Here is a 14650-nt window from a genome sequence, read left to right on the forward strand (position 1 = left end):
AGCGCGAGATAAGCCATTGTAAATGTGAACTGCTGGTACATTAGTAAACGGTGTGATACACTATGCAGAGACTACGACGCTCCATGAAGTAAAAACACCCAGGAATGCTGTCGGACGGAATCATACTGTTGCACGATAACATTCACCTCCACATTGCCAATCAGACGAAGGCTACCCTTCAGCGATTTGGTTGGGAAAGACTGCAACCTCATCCACACAGCCGGATCTTTCACCGTACGATTTTCACATCTTTGGCGACCTGAAGAAAGGCATACGTGTCCGACGGTTTCAGTCGGAAGAGAGAGTGGAAGACTGGGTGCCATTGGGGATCCGCTAGCGGCCGACCGCGTTTTACGAAACAGCAACTGATCGTCTTGGCTCTCAGTGGGGTAACTCCCTTTACGCGTGTAGTGATTACTTTTGAATGGAACCATTTCATGGTCTCGTTGTGTCAAGTGTTTGGTTTTCATTTGATTGCCTCTCATAAATTCATCTAGGGAGCGCGAGAAGCAGAAACAGTCTCCCCATGTAGAACAAATCGCAGCGTTGCGCTTTCCCAGGATCGGCACCAGATGTAGAGTGCTGGAGCTGGTGCCGGAGCACAAAGTGTGCTCTTTCACTCTCTGCGCAAAATACATTGCGCACCATTATAGTGTCCAGAGTAAATTACATCAGACTGTCGGAAGGAGCTGAAAAAAAGTAGATTCCAACAAGGATCCACTTGGGACTCCACCTGGCATTTTCCGCTGATTCGATTCCCCTAGCGAGGTCTGCACTTGAACGTTTTTCGTCTCCAGGACACCAAAGCAAGACTACAGGTGTCATCAGACAAGAAAAATTACGTCTTTTAGGACACTGCTCTGTAAAACTTAAGGCCGACCAAGTTAAAGTAAGATAATGTGTTAACTACTCGGTGTGAATGAATGAAAGCAAGGGACCATGTTGCAAGAGGTCTCCCAGTCGTGCACAGAAAGATGGACGTTACATGGCGAGAGGTGAGCGTGAGCGCAGCGCCAAATCTAGCAGGTCCTGCAATAGGACGCATTTCAAGGGACAAGAAAAGTCAGTCGGCGAGCACTTACGCTGTGCTGTGGTGGTGGTGTTCATTGGAGCTCAACTGGTTCAAATGTCTCTAAGCACTGTGGGACTTAACATCTGAGGTCATCAGTCCCCTAGACTTAGAACTACTTAAACCTAACTAACAAAAAAAATGTTCAAATGTGTGTGAAATACGGGACTTAACTGCTAAGTTCATCAGTCCCTAAGCTTACACATTACTTAACCTAAGTTATCCTAAGGACAAACACACACACCCATGCCCGAGGGAGGACTCGAACCTCCGCCGGGACCAGCCGTACAGTCCATGACTGCAGCGCCCCTGACCGCTCAGCTAATCCCGCGCGGCAAACCTAAGTAACCTAACGACATCACACACATCCATGCCCAAGGCAGGATTCAAACCTGCGACCGTAGCAGCAGCGTGGTTCCGGACTGAAGCGCCTAGAACCGCTCGACCACAGCGGCCGGCGTTCATTAGAGAATGGCTCCGAGACAACATTTGTTGACTTCACACGGGGAACAATCATCGGAGAAATGGAAGAAGGCTGAAGTGTGACGAGTGTAGCCCAGGAGTTTCATATTGGTCACAGCATTATTTCATGTGCATGGGCAGCGTTCCAAGCCATAACTGCTGCTTCCTCAGGATGAGGAAGTGATCCACCACGGTCAGCTACAGTGACAGGCGACCACTGCATTGTGCAACAGACCCAAAGTGACCCACTTCAAACCGCGGGCCAATTGTAACAACATTTAACGGGTCTGCAAGGGCCGGCCGAAGTGGCCGTGCGGTTCTAGGCGCTGCAGTCTGGAACCGCGAGACCGCTACGGTCGCAGGTTTGAATCCTGCCTCGGGTGTGGATGTGTGTGATGTCCTTAGGTTAGTTAGGTTTAACTAGTTCTAAGTTCTAGGCGACTAATGACCTCAGAAGTTGAGTCCCTTAGTGCCCAAAGCCATTTGAACCTTTTTTTTTTTTTGCCACAGTGGCACGACGACTGCACGGGGGTGGTGTTTTTGTTCGACGACTAGTGCATTGTGTTCAGTTGACACCCTCGCATTGTTGGCACTGTCTCCGATGGTGCCAAGAGCATAAAGACTAGACTAACGAGGAGTGGAGATGCGTGCACTTCTCGGATGAGAACAGATTCAGTCTGAGTAGCGATTCAAGACGCACTCTCATATGGCGAGAGGCGGGAGAACTGACCTGCTCGTTTCCCCGACTTAAATCCCGCAGAATACGTGTGGTGCGCTGGGGAGACGCATTACAACATGTCTACATGCACCGACGACCATCCAGGATTTCTCAACCGCGGTGGTGCCCGAATGGAACGCCTTACCACAAGAACGCCTTACACGTTGCAGAGCATGAACTGTCGTCCGTGGTAATCAAACACCTTACTAATCATGTCCCGCCTTTTGTACTGTCCAGGGGACCATTGTATATCGTAGTTACTTCAGCGTGCTTACTGTCTTTCAATAAAAGTGTCATTTCTGTTCGTTCATTTCGTACTTCTTTCACTTACCTTCTGTCCAATACTGTAGCAGCTCTTTCTACACTATGTGATCAAACGTATCTGGACACCTGGCTGAAAATGACATAAAAGTTGGTGGCGCCCTCCGTCGGTAATGCCGGAATTCAGTATGGTTTTGGCCCAACCTTAGTCTCGATGACAGTTTCCACTCTCGCAGGCTTACGTTCAATTAGGTGCTGGAAGGTTTCTTGGAGAACGACAGCCCATTCTTCACGGAGTGATGCACTGAGGAGAGGTATCGATGTCGGTCGGTGAGGCCTGGCAGGAAATCGGCGTTCCAAAACATCCCAAAGGTGTTCTATAGGATTCACGTCAGGACTCTGTGCAGGCCAGTCCATTACAGGGATGTTATTGTCGTGTAACCACTCCGACACAGGCCGTGCTTTATGCACAGGTGCTCGATCGTGTTGAAAGATGCAGTCGCCATCCCCGAATTGCTCTTCAACAGTGGGAAGCAAGAAGGTGTTTAAAACATCAATGTAGTCCTGTGATGTGATAATTCCACGCAAAACAACAAGGTGTGCAAGCTCCCTCCATGAAAATAACGACCACACCATAACACAACCGCCTTCGAATTTTACCGTTGGCACTACACACCTTGGCAGATGACGTTCACCAGGCGTTCGCCAACCCACACCCTGGCATCGGATCGCCACATCGTGTACCGTGATTCCTCACTCCACACATCGTTTTTCCACTGTTCAATCGTCCAAAGTTTACGCTCTTCATACCAAGAGAGGCGTCGTTTGTCATTTACCGGCGTGATGTGTGGCTTATGAGCAGCCACTCGACCATGAAATCCAAGTTTTCTCACCTCCCGCCTAACTGTCATAGTACTTGCAGTGGATCCTGATGCAGTTTGGAATTCCTGTATGATGGTCTGTATAAATGTGTGCCTATTACACATGACGACCCTCTTCAGCTGTTGGTGGTCTCTATTAGTCAATAGATGAGGTCGATCTGTACGCTTTTGTGCTGTACGTGTCCTTCCACGTTTCCACTTCACTATCGCATCGGAAACGGTGGACCTGGGGATGTTTAGGAGTGTGAAAATCTCGTGTACAGACGTATGACACAAGTGACACCCAATCACCTGACCACGTCCGAAGTTCGCGAGTTCCGCGGATCATCCCATTCTGCTCTCTCACGATGTCTAATGACTACTGAGGTCGCTGATATGGAGTACCTGGCAGGAGGTCGCAGCACAATGCACCTAATATGAAAAACGTATGTTTTGTGGGTGTCCGTATACTGTTGATCACATGGTGTATGTATGGTCCAAGCTACGTCCAACTTGGCAGTGACACACCATGAGAAAGTTACCTGCGTCCTTAAGTTTTGTAGACCAATTCTTAACTAAGCATCAAGTGACTTATCAGAATAGTGCAAAATTGCGGACGTCTACAGGACAAGTACTGAGAACCAATTCCAGAGTATTTTTCTTCCGTTTGTATGCATGAAAATAGGCATCGAACGAATTCAGAGGCAGACTGTTAGGATCGTAACTGCTCTTGTAACGAAAGTGTAACAGAAATGCTCGGAGAATATGGAAAGGAATCCTTGGAAGAAAGAGGACGTACTTCTCGCGAAAACCCGTTTCGTAAATTTAGAGAACTTTTTTTCGAAGGAGTCTGTGCAACTGTTATCCTAGCACCAAAGTTTATCTCGCTTAGGGATCATTTCCATAAAATAAGAGAGATCAGAGCGTAGGCACATGCGTACAACTCTTTTTCTCTCGTCCAATACGTGGACGCAAAGTTACGTAAAACTGATAACCTTGGTGCAAAGAACCTTCCACTATGCACTCTACAGTGGCTTTTGGAGTATACAGAGTGAACCAAAATTCACGTTGTAGGACGCCACGGCGCGATTCCTTGCATCCCAACAGTACAAGCTATTTCTAACAAAATTTCGTTCTGTGCTTATTGTCGGTAGAAAATCCACGTCAAAGGAAGGCAATTTGGCAAAAATTAATCACATGTATCTGAAGTATCTTCATCGGTACTGCGCTACTTAGTTACTATAATGGGTAGAGCTTTACGCTAGAATACTCAAGTACAATACTTCGATTCCATGCCTAGGTGTATCTTTTTTAAATTGCTGCTATTTCTCTATTAATACAAAAGAATTGCGTATTTTTTGTACGAGGCTTGTTAACTGCTGAACACGATGAAGAAACCAATAATCACACACAGTATAAAATTAGGAAATAAGTGAAATCACACTCAGATACGTAACTAAACACTTGAACTCAAGTATTCGAATGCAAAACTCTACTCAGTCCTCTAAATGGCCAGCGCCTCAACACAGTATAGAATGAAGACACTTCTCGTACATGTTACTACAGTTGTGGCCAGATTGCATTTCTTTGGTGTCTATTTTATACTGAAAATATGAACGGGACAAATTTTTTGTATCATTGGAATCACACTGTGGCATCCGAATGCGCGAATTTTGATTCACATTGTATATGTAGATGTAAGCGTAAAATCAATGGAGATTCGCAAACTTATCCTGTATTACACAAACACGGGATGTACACACTCAATCAGCAGGCGTCACTTATTAGACTACTGGACAGCGCTCGAGCGGATCATCTATACCGGCCAGTGAGTCTAACCGAAACTTTCACTACAGATGGGTCCAACAACCCGAATACTGAACTGTATGTAGCGTATCAACTGACAAGGAAGTACTCGCACTGAACACCGCAGTCAATCACTACTGCACACTAGGCCGTTCAGATGCACACTCGCCCTTCAGAAGCCCTGACGAGATAATTAGAAGTCCGGGAGACGACCATAGAACTGGGAGAAAGAGAGATATGACCTAATCAGGAGATTTATACCTAGGCGGAAACATTTACGGAAAAGATGGAGAAGAGATGTCTGTTTTATGAAGATACCTCATGCCAATAAAACAGCTAGTCATTTAATGGGAAAATTAAAAAACCAAAACAGCATCTTTTAAAAGAAGTCATTAAATGCATGTTCTTTCTGAGCACAACGTAAGATAGCATCAAAAACTCGCCATCTCGTAGAAATTTTCTGAGACAGAAGAGGATGCAGGACGAACCATCCAATACGAACACATACATCATCCATGCCCAGGAAAGAAGGATACTACATAACCAGAAAATGTGTTGAATGGAGCTAACAACTAGTGCCGATCAAAGAAAAATACGTTGGTGACTTAATCGGAATAAAGAATTACGAATAACACATTCGATGTTGTCTAACAGCAAATAAGTAAGTAAAATCGGGAACATACCGCTTCGTTTGCCTAGACAGTTCGGAGGTATTTGTGTACAAGCCCGTCATATTGTCTGTATATATAACGTGCCATTTTTAGATATCCGTATTGATGAGAATTTAAAATGGGAAAATAATTTCTAGAACTCCTAAAACAACTCAGGTTAGCCACATTTGCACTTAGAATCATTGTAAGTCTGGGGTGAGACAAATCAGGTACATATTTTCATTCAATAATGTCATACGGAATAATGTTCTGCGATAACTCATGTTTCGGGAAGAAAGTTTTCAGGCGTTCCGTAAGAATAATATGCGTACGTAACGCTCTACTACGATCTTCTTACAGTCACTTATGTACGGAGTTAGGGATTTCAGCTATTGATTCACGATATATGTACTTCCTCGCTAAATGTGCTGTAAAGAACCAACTACAATTCAGAACGAACGAAGATGTATATAATTACAACACGATAAGAAGAAAATAACATTCATTTTTTCACTATAAGGTTCCCTTAAAGAACAACAAAGGGTGCACAATGCTGCCACCAAAATTATTGATCACTTAATTATATAAATTGGTTGACAGAGAGCATTTGCATTCCTAAAGGCTATCTTAGTCCTATAAAGCAGCTATTAGGATTGCTGATTTGCGTAAGCCACTGTTCAGCCAAGTAGGTATTCTAACACTATCGTCCCTGTACATATGATCACTAGTGTGATTAAAAGTTACAGTAAGAATGAGTGCAGGTTAGTGAAAATCTCTTTTCTTTCTAATGCATACGAATGTTTCAAACTGGTGTGGGTTGATATCAAAATTCGTCAGATCTGAAATTTACTGTAAGAAAGATATTAAATAAAATTTCTTACGGGATTTACTGAAAAAGAAATGAAAAATTTGCTCCATGATCATTAAATAGAAGAATGAATTGGGCAAGATTTTTCCTCATGCCATTGAACAGGAAGGTATGCACCATTCTTCAGCTCCCACATCCACCCAACTTCACAAAACAGAATTAAAGTTGTGTGAACGGTAAAGTATGATTTTTTAATGTAACATGACAGGCTTCCTTGCTGCACTATCCCTTCATTTACAAGGCACATGAGCTGTAGAAAGCATGGCCAACGTGTCCACGAACAGTTTCTAAGCTTTTGAGAAAGAATGAAACTCAATTCGCAGCTTCGTCTCGGAGCTGGATTCTTCTTATAGCGAGACGTCATCCAGCATTCTTCATTTCTTTGTTTGTACAAAATCGACATGCTACCAGACGTGTCAGCGTAAACTGACTGTAATTAGTAGCCTGTTGCTTCCGGTTTTTCAGAAATGGTTCAAATGGCTCTGAGCACTATGGGACTTAACTTCTGAGGTCATCAGTCCCCTAGAACTTAGAACTACTTAAACCTAACTAACCTAAGGACATCACTCACATCCATGCCCGAGGCACGATTTGAACCTGCGACCTTCCTGTTTTATCCAACGCAAAAACGTTAATGTAGAATACTGAAAGTGCTCTTAAGCCTACTACGATTCTTATACTTTTTTGATTCCTATTTATACGGCTACGAAAGAAACGTTACGTATGTCTCTGATGAAAAATTCAGCACGCCGACAGAACATTGCGAGTTCTCCATTAAGAATGAGCAGAGAGAGCGTTTGTCAAGGTTAAAAAAAGATAAGGAAGAACTTGCTCCAGACAGCTGGTGAACGTATAACACTTTATTAATTAAAAGGAAGCGTATAAAACTGCCGCTTCTTTTTCTGTGGAACATCTGCTTTCTGCATTTCTGAAACGGTTGACAATTTGCATTTTAGAGTGTGTAGAGAGGCAACATTTATTTCCGAATACATTATTACTACGCACGGTTTTAAAATATGTAAAGCCTTCTGGAACAACGGTAAAACGAAAACGATGAAAACATAGCCTCCGCAATAAAACAGCTGTTTGTTGGCAAGAGCGACGTATGCCATGTCTCCAGTACAGTCAAAAGACAAAACTGAGAGATTCCCTTCCGATACAGATTTACGACACGAGCAGATCCCTCTTTGAGCATACTTCGTCTTACAGTTTTCTTGCCAGTCCACGATTATTGCACAACTCTTTCACCTTGTTTATTTACTTTTTATTTTTCTCTATCTTCCGCAGGTACACTACCTACTTTACCTTTCTCTCGTCTTTATTGACATGTTCTACTCGCCTGTGATGTCAGAGTTTTCACGAAATTCGAAATTGTAGTTACTGTATTTATGATTAATCTGAATTATTGCAGGAAAAATTGTGAAGTATGCTGTGTTGCGTTCATACCTACTTCTAAATTCTGTTGGGATTATTACCGTGACAATGTAGGAAAGCCAGCGGTGGTAATGGAAATTTGAATAAAAAGCTTTCGATAGTTATATAACTTTATAAAAGCAGCTGTATTTAATAGAAAGTGAAAGGGGATGGTGCATTTTGCTCTTCAGTCAGAAAGAGCGCTTTGCTCCTGAAGACTGCTATCTTGCTTCAGACGCTACTAAGTACACTTCTGGAGCTCCTTAGCTTCTCTTTTTTCACTTGGAGAAGAAAGGTCGTTCTTAAAGTGTCAGTGACGCTGTGAACAGGCATTTTTCGTGTTTTATTCTTCGGATTACGGACGGAACCTTTAAACTCATACAAGATTTTAACCACAAGAGTACTTCTTTGAAAAGAAAACTTGAGTCTTCTTGGTCAAATTTTTGTTAAAATCGTTAAGTGGTTGTTCCCAGTAGAAGAACGTACTTTAAGGTTTTATGAAGTACAGTCTGTTCACTTTTTGTGCTCCAAGAAACTTGGTACCCGTAAATGGAGTACAGTGTCAAAACTCCGGAAATAGTATAAAATGTCCGAAGTTTATGGGTGTGTATATCATTGGGACCTTAATCAGGAACAATCAATTGTACATCTTCCAAACAACTATAAGCAATTGCTTCCACTATAAGAATAACGATCAACTCTCAAAAAGTAAAAATTAGTAAATTAATAATCCTTGTATTCTGAGGTAATTTTGTGGTAAGGCACACAGTCTTAATTGCTGAAAATTTCATAACTAAAAGTGCTACGGGAGTATTATGTGGTTCTGACCTACGCACCTTTAAAACTCCCTTTAAACAATTGATAATATTTAATAACACTGTCACAGTAAATTTTACATCTGGTAAATCGTAATACCAACCCCCTTGAGTCCGAAAACCGACGTATATTAGAATGAAAAGGGATCTTCACTAACCTGGAATCACCATTGCTTAACTCTGAAAGGAGAATATAACACTGCCGTAAAACTTTCATATACGTGAACTCCACCTACATAATTTCAGACATTCGCGAATATCTGCTGAGTGAACTGTGTTAAGTAATATGCAGTCTCCACTGACTCACTACCCAATAATTTGATGAACATATGTTAGATACATACTGTACCTAGGACCTTGACGTAAGAATTTCAACACTGAAAGTAAATCATCACCTAGTCATTACTTCTGACGACTGCATCATATATAAAGGAGTAGATAATCGAAGCGCAGAAATAAAATTGAATGTCTTGATTTAAACGATGAAACACTTCACCAGTTACGTATTTTTTCGTGGTTACCACGATGCTATTCGTGAATTTATTCTCGCTATCAGATGCAAATATTTATACGAGTATTTTGTGAGATGTTTGCATGTGTGTTATTCTGCCTCCCGAGTATTGTGATCGTCTTTTTGAGGTTATACAGAATAAATCTTCGGTTGCTTTTTTGCATGCTATTGTTAGAAATAGTACTTTTGCCTGTCTGCTAACAGCACTGTGCCTCCTCCATTACGCAGAAAACCACACACACCCAAACTGTTCTCACACTGTTTGTCGGTGAACCATATTTTAATTTGCAGGCCCCGTACATTACAGAATTTCATGTATTGTGTTCCATTTAAGTTCAGTGACAGGCTTCTGCAGAGAATCAGGCATTAGTTGTGGAAACATTTTATTTACATTTTCAGGTTTTATAGTTTCTTCATTAAGCTTGATTATAATGCGAGTCCTTGGATATGTGATGACAGATAATTTATACAAGGAGTTTCAAAATATTCTCATCAAACATCAAGAATGGCAGACCACGTCATGGGGAACAATATCGGTTAGAGACAAAACGTTCGCTTCTGTTTCTCGGCGACTCTAGACATCTGTTTATTTTTATTTATTTATTTATTTAATTTGATCTGATTAGGGCCATCAGGCCCTCTAATACTTCGAACCAGACTTTCACGCAGATAATAACTTTACTACATCATAATTACATAAGAAATAGTCATTTTTAAATTACAAATAGTATTAAAATGATTTGAGTGTCTATAGAGACATTGCGACTAAATAATACTACGAAGTAATAAGGTTAATATACGCAGTACTTCTACTACTTCTCCTGCTGTCACAAAAATGGTTGAAATGGCTCTGAGCACTATGGGACTTAACTTCTGAGGCCATCAGTACCCTAGAACTTAGAACTACTTCAACCTAACTAACCCAAGGACATCACATACACCCATGCCCAAGGCAGGATTCGAACCTGCGACCGTAGCGGTCGCGCAGATATAAAATGATTTATAGGTGTACGAGATAGATTTTTTCTGATAGAGCGACTTTTGGAGAAAAGAAATTTAAGGAGACTGCACCAGCTAAGAATACTGGGAAATGAACAAGATCCGGCTGACAGGATGTACATGGGTTACGAGTGCGTACAGGGACAATGGCAGTCATTACTGTTGCTTCAGAAGATACGTCATTAACTGTCTTCTGAAGCTGAAGATGTTATTCGCTTCTCTAATGCAATGTGGGACGTCATTCCAGAGTCGGGTTCCTAATAACGAGAACCACCTCAAGAAAGTATATGAAGGATGGAGTGGGGCAGAGGTTTTTGGTCTGATGGGAACTGATGTTTCTGCCACGTTGTTCAGACAAGATCGTTAAGGTAGAGGAGATATATTATGGACAGTGTACGTTAATAAGACAGTAGGTATGGAAGTCTCTACTCTTGTCTGCACGCAGTCAGCATAGCTGTGCAAATGACGATGAAATATGATCAAAGAGTCGAACCTCACAGATGTATCGAATACAGGCATCCATAACCAGTTCCAGGTGCTCTGCGCTTTCCTGAGAACGACGTTGCAGGATAACATTGCTGTAATCAATAACTGGAAGGACTCTGGGGTGATAAAAGTCATGGGAAGCCTCCTAATAGCCGGCCGGTGTGGCCGAGCGGTTCTAGGCGCTACAGTCTGGAACCGCGTGACCTCTACGGTCGCAGGTTCGAATCCTGCCTCGGGCATGGATGTGTGTGATGTCCTTAGGTTACTTAGGTTTAAGTAGTTCTAAGTTCTAGGGGACTGATGACCTCAGAAGTTAAGTCCCATAGTGCTCAGAGCCATTTGAACCATCTGAAGCCTCCAAATAACTTGTCGGACCTCCTTTTGCCTGGCGCAATGCAACAACTGGACGTGGTATGGACTCAAAACCCGCTGGAAGTCCCCTGCAGAAGTAGTGAGCCATGCCGCCTCTATAGCCGTCGATAATTACGGAAGTGTTGCCGTTGCAGAATTTTGTGCGCTAACTGACCTTCTGATGATGTCCTACAAATGGGATTCACGAGGGGCGATCTGGGTAGCCAAATCACTCGCTCGAATTATCCAGAATGTTTTTCAAACCAGTTGCGAACAGTTGTGGTCTCGTGACATGGTGCATTGTCATCCATAAAAACGAAGTCCACGAGTGGCAGAAAATGATCTCCTAGTAGCCGGACATAACCATTTCCAGCCAATGATCGGTTCAGTTGGACGAGAGGACGCAAACCATTACGTTTAAACATAGCCCAAACAATTATGGTGCCACCATCAGCTTGCACAGTGCTTTGTTGACAAACCTGGGTCCATGGCTTCGTGGGCTCTGCGCTACACTCGAACTCTACCATCAGCCCTTACCAACTGGAATCGGAATTCTTCTGAGCAGGCCACGGTTTTCCAGTCGTCTAGGGTCCAACCGGTATGGTTACAAGCCCAAGAGAGGCGCACCAGGCGACGTCGTGCTGTTAGCAAAGGCACTCGCATCGGTTGTCTGCTGCCATAGCCCAATGACGACGGGTTTCGCGCACCGACCTAATGGATACGTTCTTCGTACGTCCCACATTCATTTCTCCGGTTATTTCACGCTGTGTTGCTTGTCTGTTAGCACTGACAACTCCACGAAACGGCGCTGCTTTCAGTCGCTAAGTGAACGTCGTGGTCCACCTCGTTGTCCGCAGTGAGAGGTAATGCCTGACATGTGGTATTCTCGGCATACTCTTGACAGTGTGGACCTCGAAAATTGAATTCCCTAACGATTTCGGAAATAGAATGTCCCAAACGTCTAGTCCAACAACCATTCCACGTTCAAATTCTGTTACTTCCCGTCGTGCTGCCATAATCACGTCGCAACCGTTTTCACTTCAGTCACCTTAGATCAAATGAAAGCTCCGTCAATGTGCTGCTCTTTCATACATTGTGTACGCGATACTACCACCATCTGTATACGTGCTATCACTATCACCTTAGAGTATAAGGGTTTGTATCAGCACATGTTTTTCTCTTTTTTTTTATTCAGATCAGGTGAGAAGAGCTTTCAGTATTTTTGTAGGCATAGTCCAATGCTGATTCCTTCTTGCTCATTGCAATTACGTGCTCAATCCAATTTAGATTTCCATCTATTATTACTCGTTATGCACTTGAGAGGCGGCTTGGTGCATACTACTTATCCTAGTAAATTGATGGAGTGATTTTCGCTCAAGAAGAAAACCTTAAGAATAACGCTTCTAAGTGGTGGAAGATGTTGTAGAAGAGAATCGGGAACTTTAATTTTTCTCGGTCTGACCCCTTTGACGTGCAGCAGATGACTTGATTAAAGGCAGCAAATATTCCATTTCCAACCGGTCGGGGTGACCGAGCGGTTCTAGGCGCTACAGTCTGGAACCGCGCGACCGCTACGGTCGCAGGTTCGAATCCTGCCTCGGGCATGGATATGTGTGATGTCCTTAGGTTAGTTACGGTTAAGTAGCTCTAAGTTCTAGGGGACTGATGACCACAGAAGTTAAGTCCCATAGTGCTCAGAGCCATTTGAACCATCTGAACACATTGCATACGCACGCCTCAGAGCGTGTACACACAGTCGGTTCTCAGGGGGGCGGGGGGGGGGGGGAGGGCGGGAGGGCAGCCCTGAATACTGCCGCGGTCAGAAAAATGGTACGAATCCCCCGAAGCCCGCAAGGGTCTGAAAAACAATGGGACCGAATCCTCACGTTTGAAGTAGGTAGCACTTCTAAACGTTATGAATACTCCAAGCAACCAAAGGAAAGCATATGAAGTTACAGTAGAAGATGTAGAAATTTTTCTCGTGTATTGTATGTTTAAAAGTTTTATTTTTATCTTATTGAGATAAAGTCCAGCCGGCACATCCTCAGCGACTAAGTCCCGCTCAAGGTTAGCGCAAAGCGTGCATAAGCGAATCAATATTTTTTGTTTAAAACAAGAGAGTGGTAGGGGATGGAGATAAAGAACATGGCAGAGATAATTATATTATTGTCTATAATGCGACATACAATGTGGCAATTTGGGAGGTTTATGACCTGTCATCTGCTTACCTACCTGGTTTCGGGAGGATTCGGGGCTGCGCCCCTCAGGGGCGTAACCAATAATAAGACGCCTAGCGCCACTACGATGCGTCAGTGAAAGTTTTGTACCTAACAAAAATTGTTCTCCATGACGTGATCTATCACTCCTAGACGTTTGATGCAGAAAAAAAAAGAGCACACACACCTAGCGTATAACAAGAATAGAAGCGGATCCAGCATCGATACCCTGTCGAAAACCAACTACCTGTGTTTCTTAATGCGTCATGTTACAGTTTCTCCATTAAGCTCATTGTCCACAGGTGCGCAAGAACTGCGCGGAGATCGAGCGCAACGACTCCGGCGTCGGCAGCGAGACGAGCAAGAGCAGCCGCAGCAGGTGGCAGTCGGGCGGCGCGGGCTGCGGAGGCGGCGGGGGCGGCGCGGCTGCGGGCGACCAGGACCAGCTGCAGTGCGAAGACTGCGATCAGCGCGTCGACACGCACGTCACCGACAGGTACGACCTGCAGCGGCGGCGCAACTTCAGAGGCGGCATCATCGTCCTTGTTGGCTGCGTTGGCCTGCCTCCAAACACATGGCGATATGCGCGCATCCCTGACTCCCTAGGGTCTAGAGGATTCCAAATGACAGACATTTTTAATTGCAAAGGTATTTTATATATTAACTAGCTCTTTCACCGCAACTTCGACCACATATGCATTCAACACACACCCTCTTCTCCTTCTCTGTGTCCACGTCTTTCTCCCATTTCTACCAACCTTGTATGTATACGGCACATATATTGAATGCATCTCCTACCTCTCTGTGTGTCCACCTCTTCCTCCCTATGTTTATCCACTTCACCCTCCAACCTCTATCTATCTCCTCCTTCCCTCTCTCTCTGTTTCTTCATCTCCTCCTCTCGCCACTCTTTGTCCATCTCCTCCACTCCCTCTCTCTAACCATATCTTCTTCCCCCTCCCTCTCACCATATCCTCCTCCCCTTTGTCTTTCCCCTTCCCCCTCTTCCTTTTAGACCTGCCCACTATACCTTTCACCTGCCTCTTGCATCTGCCCCTCCTTCTCCATATCTGCCCATTTCCTGCTCCCTTTGCTCTGTCCTTCCCCCTCCTCTATCCATCTCAACCTTTCCTAATCCAAGCTCATTGGCACATGTAGCCCCTTC

The 14650-nt window shown here is 43.9% G+C and overlaps 1 protein-coding gene across 1 annotated transcript in view; it reads left to right on the top strand.

Annotated features, from left to right (window-relative positions):
* Positions 1 to 14650, top strand: part of LOC126474457 (uncharacterized) — a 124151-nt gene that overhangs the window by 43114 nt on the left and 66387 nt on the right. Inside the window, exon 7 of the mRNA XM_050101930.1 lies at positions 13788 to 13981. Within this exon, the coding sequence (XP_049957887.1) occupies positions 13788 to 13981 (194 nt within the window). The remainder of the gene's footprint in view (positions 1 to 13787; positions 13982 to 14650) is intronic.

Source organism: Schistocerca serialis, chromosome 4 (genome assembly GCF_023864345.2).
Source record: "Schistocerca serialis cubense isolate TAMUIC-IGC-003099 chromosome 4, iqSchSeri2.2, whole genome shotgun sequence".
In the NCBI taxonomy this organism is placed as follows: Eukaryota; Metazoa; Arthropoda; class Insecta; order Orthoptera; family Acrididae; genus Schistocerca; species Schistocerca serialis.